General features: G+C 39.3%; 1 protein-coding gene and 1 pseudogene across 1 annotated transcript; both read right to left on the bottom strand.

The window, feature by feature from the left end:
• Nucleotides 1-656: 656 nt before the first annotated feature.
• Nucleotides 657-2,606, bottom strand: Btbd35f5 (BTB domain containing 35, family member 5). Its single transcript, NM_001168337.1, has one exon. It carries the CDS (start codon nucleotides 2,519-2,521, stop codon nucleotides 1,025-1,027), a length of 1,497 nt encoding a protein of 498 aa, NP_001161809.1. The 5' UTR covers nucleotides 2,522-2,606; the 3' UTR covers nucleotides 657-1,024.
• Gm17865 (predicted gene, 17865) lies at nucleotides 5,475-6,342 on the bottom strand (annotated as a pseudogene).

Genomic DNA, 7,076 nt, shown 5'->3' with positions numbered 1-7,076 from the left:
CACTATTCCTTGACTCTAATCTTGAACTCTACACAACGGAGAAAGTTATTGATGTACTTGCATTAAGGTGATCTCTTTCTACTGTAGGTGTGATGTGACCAGTTTCTTCAACCTCCTGCCGCAGAAGCCTAGAGACTCAAAGTCTGAGATAATTGAAACTGTTGCCCCTAAGGTGATTTCATAAGGTCTTTTTAAAAACATAAAATCACTGCAACAGTAAAAGAAATTAAGGCAGAGAAATTGATCAGTATACTATGATACAGCTCATACCTTGATAGCAAATGATAGGTATCATGAAGGCCTATTTTCCATTTCCTATCTTGTTTATCCCTTTCAAAAATTGGATTCTTGGTATTTACCCTTACATCAATACATAAATATATTACATAAGTATATATAGTTCTATGTAAATATATTGCATATATAATTCCCTTGCTTATCCAGGATAGGGCATGAAATTTAAGTATAAGATAAATGTCTGTATGTGTGCATATATAGTTAGTTAGACATAGTCAGCAGTAAATGTTTTCTGAACACAAACGACATTATTTAGTTATTTGAAAGCCCATACAGAGAGTAATCTCAAATATTCCCTTTTAACCAATGATTTACGTCTTATAATAATGTCATAATGAATGCATTGGTTCACAACAGTTTCAACAATGGCATGATTTTATTTTGTCTCAATTTTAGCTAGGGCCAAATCTACTTAACAAATTGATTGAGATGTTTTACCTTGCAAATATAGTCTCTTATTTCCATTCCAAGCTTGGATCTCGATGGTAAATTTAAATCAGAAGATTAGGTTTATTTGATTTGACAAATACTTTGTTGGAAGTAAAGGTTTTCTTCAGAAATACATGGAAATAAGGTGATGGAGGGAAGCAGTCACTTCTGGTGGTACTAGACTCCAAAGAATATTGAATTTGTTTTTGGTCTTCTTCACTGTAGTCATTACACAGCCTTCATATTAAATGAACCATTCAATACTTGTAAAATGCTTACAGTCTAATAATTGATAAGATTACTTGTTTTCTGCATTTCCTAGGTTTACAAAAAGGAAATTGCAGAATATACACATAGGGAAGGTTAGAACATCACTATCCAATTTCATTACAATTTGCTCCTCCTTATATTCAAAGGTGAGGATTTTATAACCTGTTGTCTTTCTGAAAGTTACTCTTTTGTTGGAATCAAAACACACCAAAGTTATTCTGAATATGACATTTCGGATATGGTTGTGGCAAGCAGAACCATCACACCTCTGACACCGTTGCCTTAAAATTACACACTGCCTGGTAAAGGTCACACGTAAAGGAAAGCCAAGTCGTCCAACTGACCACTTCCAAGTATATCTTCCATCCTTGGGGATCATTGTACCACACCTCATGGTGCATTCTTCAAGTTCTTGTTCATTGATAACTTGTGGTCCAATTACCCCATATTCTTGTGTTCGCAGCAAAGTCAACCACTGTTGTTTGTAAATGGGTGACAACCATGCCATAGGTATTAGTCGATCTTGTTCAAGAATAGTTGTGGAAGTCAAGTCACAGATAATGTGCTGAAATCTCAGCTTTTTAAACACTGGTTGAAATATTAGTCCTTCTTCACTTTCAAGAAAACTGATGTTATCAACATATGCCATGTGGGTGGAAAGCCAGTTGTTTGCGTGTTGTAAAAGCTGTTTCATGGTTCCGTTCCAGCATGGATTAAGATAAAGGAACATCCATATTTTTAGTGTGGTATATACATCAATCTCCTTTTGCATGACTAGTAAGTCAGAAGACAGTGCCAGAAGATACATCAACTTCAAATCTACTTCCTTGTAAAGTGCCACACTTGGATGTACCATCAAATTGCAAAGAAGCCATTCAAAGCATCTCGTCTTTACAGCTTTTAATCTATAGGTTTCTGCTGCCAAATAATAGGAGCACACAGTGTTCCTGTTGATAGTTTCTTTCATGATTCCTTCACACTGCTGAATTACTCGATCCACCCGAAGCAGGCATGCTGCTGCCAAAACTTGAGGAACTTCCAGAGGTGTTATTGACAAATCCGCATCCGTGTACAAAGCACCAAACACAAAATGCAGAGATCGGGTATCAATATCCTCATTCTTAATGATCAGATTTATAACACCATGGTGTGATTCTCTCCAAGTACCTTTGAGAATGTTAGCAAAGTAGCCTGACTGACATAAAAATACTTTGTGTAAACACCATGTTCTTCCCAGAGCACGGATTTTAATGTCGCTATCATGCCCGTCCAAAAATAAGTTTTGATAAGCATCATTAGATGAGATCTTAACCCTTTTCCAGTAGATGTAGTTGAGAACTTGATGTGGATACATTCCCTGGTTTTGAGGTCCATGAACATTAGAACTTGTTGCCAACTCCTCCAAACTGTTTCTTTTTCGCTTGCGACTGCCAGGAATGTAGCTGGCTCCGGCTATGGCTTCTGGCTGTGGCTCTAACAGACTGGAATCCCTGCATCTCAAGACCCTGCTGACTAAAAGCCCCATTGATGAAAATTCCTAGAACAAGCTCTCGCAGAGGCTTCTTGGTTGAGGCATTGCTGTAGTCTGCCAGTCCTGCCTAGACTTCTCTGGGTTTCTCTACTACAGATTCTGACGTCACATAGAAGGCAGGGCATTCTTCATTGTCCACATGTGTGTTGCCTGAGCACAGGCCCCGCCTCCTGATAGCAACCCCTCCCTCTCCCTCCTCCTTCCCCTTCCTCCCTTGCACATTTGCCCCACCATCCTCCCATCTCCCTTCCTCCCTCCCTTCCATTATTCCTAAATTCCTTCTTCTTTTCCTTTTCCCATTCTGCTCCTCCTTTCCCCTCACCTCTCCCTTCTCCCACTATTTCTAAATGGGCCACACTATTTTGCTGAAGATGACCTCCATCAAACTGGAGAACCTAGTTCACCTAGTTTTTCAACCTTGCCAGCTGAATTTTCTTTTCCTTAAAGAGAACAACCAGGCCAAATTCATCCTGATGTGTGTTTAAGATTGTACATATTCCAACCCTTGACCCTTGACTATGAGCACTCAAATGTCTGTAGTATTTGAGATAATCACTTACTAACTGCTTTTGCCAATATAAACAGTAAACATTGTTATTGCTAATTTTATTGTTAGCCTCTTTTGATTAGGATTAATGAGAAGTATTTCATGCAAGTAGTTGTATGCCTATATCAACAATTTCTGTGTATGCTTTGCCTATATATATATATATATATATATATATATATATTTCTAAAAGTTCCTTATAAATCTAGTTATTTGTTTAACTTGCATATGTATGCGTGTTTTATGGTTTTGTTTTACTGATTTGCATTTACATATTAACTTTATATGGACTCCTTACTGTTAATAAATTGCAATCTGTAAGAAGCCAAGTCTAATGTTTTAATATTTCTTTTTATTCCTCTGTGCTGGCAATCCATTCCCAGAGCCTGGCCAGCAAAGTCTATGGAGGCAGAGCAAGGTGAACCAATGCAAGATACTCCTCCAAGTGTCTGTGAGGTCATAGTTATATTCTTTCTTAACACCACATCTCCTCTCACAAGTCTGTCTTAACAAAACATCTTCTAACCTGTATCTCCCTCTGTAAAACATCCTCTCAATTGTGTCTACTTCAGCAAATCATCCTGTCACAAATATGTTGGCCTCAGCCAAACCTTCTTTCATGTGCATCTTCAGTATCAAAGCATCCTTTCACCAGTGTCTGCCTTAGCAAAACATCATTTAACCTTTCTCTCCCAGAGAATCACCATATAATGTACCCGACTTTCCAAAGAAATCAGAAATCTTAAGTTCATAATAGCTTCAAGGGTAATAAAAAGTCACATTCCTTAATTTGTTTGCTTTTAGTCATGCCTAGATGATATCACAAGAATAATCTGTGAGAAGAGTGAAGGTTTCACCACAATAAATGTTACTAGGAAGTATGATCCTGACAGTGTCAGTATCAGTATTGGCTTGCAGTTGCAACATGAGCGTTTTACCCCACTCAAGGGCCACCTCCTTTTGATAGATTATTATATTGATTCTTTTTTTCTCTAATAGATTCCCAGAAATGCTTAAGTTTTGAAAGTGTTTGTCCTCTCATAAGCCCATTACTTGTACAATCACTAATATGAATATTCAACCTATGAGGAAAATTTAAGTAGAGATAGGGTAGAAAAGCTGGTGGGATGAGGGGATAAACAAAGCTAAGGATATACTTGAAAATCCACATGGAAACTTACTGTTTATAATAAAATTGATAAAGTCTCAAAAGACACATATTTAGCTGGTAGATGGCCTGTATGTCTACATAATACTGCTGCTGAAAATCAAGCAAAAAAAAAAAAATCCCAATGCCAGGTATTTTCAGGAAGTTCCCAGAAATCTTGAAAATAATACAGGTTCTTCACACTCTTTCTGTTTGCCTACCATGAATATATGATAAGACCCTGCTACAAAAGACAAACCACATCGTGGTTGTAAAATATAGAGAAATTGAGCTGACATGTAACTGAAAATTTCCTTCCATCTAGTTAGATTTCATAGTTCTGGATTGTGCTATTCAGGATGCTGGCAGAGTAATGGCATCAGCAGAGTTACCCAGATATGAACCTTATGATGTACAATACCAATCTGCCAAGAAAGATGTGTCCAGCTACACAATAGTGACATCACTGTTATAGGGATAGCCAGTGTATCTGTGATTAGATTTGAGGCCAGTTCCACAGGAGGATAGAAAATGCCTTTGGCCCTAGGGGAGAATTTATTACTGTTGTTTATGTAAAGTCTCAAGGTGTCAAGCTCCCTTCTTAGTATCTATGTTTATATCTAGGGGAAATTCTACTTCAAGATTCATTCAGAGAAGCCCTTTTCGCAATAAACTACAGTGAGGAATAATATGCATAACTGCTCAAAGCACGATAATAAGAGATGGCTGAATGGTATCACTGTCTTGTTTAGGCATGAACCCTCATGGATCCTCAGAGGAAAAAAAAAGGAGCAGAAAATATATAAAAACTGGACCATAAAGAGGAGGGCTATGGAATCTGTTTTCTTCACTACAGGACCACCAGTGCAGTCACGACTTCCCAACACCTGTGAGTATATGTAAAGTCTACCCATGACTAAAACCTCCCCACAGTAAATAATGGGCCAGGGAAGGACCCTTTCAACTTTTCCCTCCTTTGGTGAAATATTGGTGGGTTCTGAGGGAGAGAGAATCGTTATCTTCCATACATCCAGTGATCCAGATCCAGTGTCCTGCATCTGGCCTCCAAGAAAGAGTTTTGAGCTCATGGTCATACTGATAATCCTAGTTAAACTCTAGGATTCTCAAACACAAACAAACAAAACCAATGTCTGAAACAGAACTAGGGGGATTAAAAGGTTTGTAGAAGTGGGCAGGAGTCTAGATAGGTTAGGGAGATTATAGAAATCTGAATATTATTTATAAATGTACAGAATGTCAATGTCACACTTCATGATGGAATTAAATGTTGTTTCGTGGTTGCCACAGGATTCCATTACCCAAGAAGGAAGGCTAAACAAAAGCCTAAGGGCAGCAGAACTGCTTATTGACAATAGTGATGACCTGGATGCTTATAGCTCTTGTCTGCTGAGGAAGAGAACGCATCAGTGGCCATCTCTTGCTGGAAGTCTAAGGCAACATAGCACAGCTTCTCTCTGATATTAGGCATGATTTCCCTCCCAGCTTTTTGGTGAACTATAGCCACATGTGGTCATGAACTTCATGTAGTAGTCTGTCAGGTACAGGCCAGCTAGGTCCAGACACGGGATGGCACAAGGAGAGCAGAGATATGCACATTATCTCATAGATGTGCACATTCTGTGTGACCCCATCTCTGGGCTCCATCAAAATCGCAGTGGTATGACCAGAGGCCTAGAGGAACAGCACAGACTGGATGGCTACTTACATGGTTGTGGTTTTATAAGTCTCAAAAATGATGTGGGTCATCTTTTCACAGTTGGCCTTAGGGCTCTAGGGGGAATGGTGAGCAGCACAGTGTTCCTTTGGAGGACCACATGCAGTTTGTTGTAGAATGTTTGGTGCCAGATCTTCTCCATATTGAACCAGTTCGTGACAATGTCATGACCAATGGGGGTACTTCAGGATCAGGATGCCTCTCTTGCAATGGGCCTCAGTACCCACAAAGGTGTCCTTCTGTCTCTTACCCACCGTGATGCCCTGGTGCCTAGGGCAACCCCATAATGGAGGGGTAGATGGCCCTGGAGCATCATAACCAGCAAACCAGGCATTTGCCAGACCAGAACCATTGTTGACAAGGAAGGCAGTTAAATCATCATCCAGGGAGAACTGGTGGTCAGTGTGAACCTTCAAGAGAGGAGCTGCTAGAAACCTGTGCTAGTGGGAGGAAACAGACTAGACAGTCTTTATCCATGTTCTCTTTAGGGGAATCTAGGTTGTTTCTGGTTTCTGGCTCTTGTGAACAGAGCAGCAGTGAGCACAGTTGAGGAAATATCTCTTGGGTAGGATGAAGTATCCTTTGGCTATGTGCCCAAGAGTGGCAAACCTCAATTTTGGGTAGATCTTTTCCCATTTTCCAGCGAAACTATCACACAGACTTTCATAGTACCTGTGTAAGTTTCACTCCCACCATTGATGAATGTGCCCCTTACTGTATCCCCAGGATGAGCTGTCCCTTGCGTTGTTGATCTTAGCCATTCTGACAGGTGTAAAATGAAATCTCAAAGTAGTTCTCATTTGCATTTCCCAGATGGCTAAGGATGTTGAACATTTCTTTAAGTGTTTCTCAACTATTTGAGTTTCCTCATTGGAGAATTCTATTTAGATCAACATCAAATTTTTAAGATGGATGATTTGTTTTTCTTGACATCTTCAGTTCTTTATATAGTTTGCATATTAGTCCTCTATCAGATGTGGAGTTGGTGAAAATATTTTCCAATTCTGTAAGCTGCCTTCTTGATGGAGCGATAGTGTCCTTTGCTTTACACAAGCCCTTTTGTTTCATGAGGTACCATTTATTAGTTTTTTTTTTTTTAAGTCTCACTTCCTGGCCTAAA

Source organism: Mus musculus, chromosome X (genome assembly GCF_000001635.26).
Source record: "Mus musculus strain C57BL/6J chromosome X, GRCm38.p6 C57BL/6J".
In the NCBI taxonomy this organism is placed as follows: Eukaryota; Metazoa; Chordata; class Mammalia; order Rodentia; family Muridae; genus Mus; species Mus musculus.
The sequence above is the reverse complement of the archived record's forward strand: the minus strand, read 5'-3'. Positions and strand labels throughout refer to the sequence as shown.

Bases quoted from the DNA above. Each gene is read 5' to 3' on its own strand.
- Btbd35f5 (NM_001168337.1), bottom strand. From the start codon at position 2,521: ATGGGGCTTTTAGTCAGCAGGGTCTTGAGATGCAGGGATTCCAGTCTG.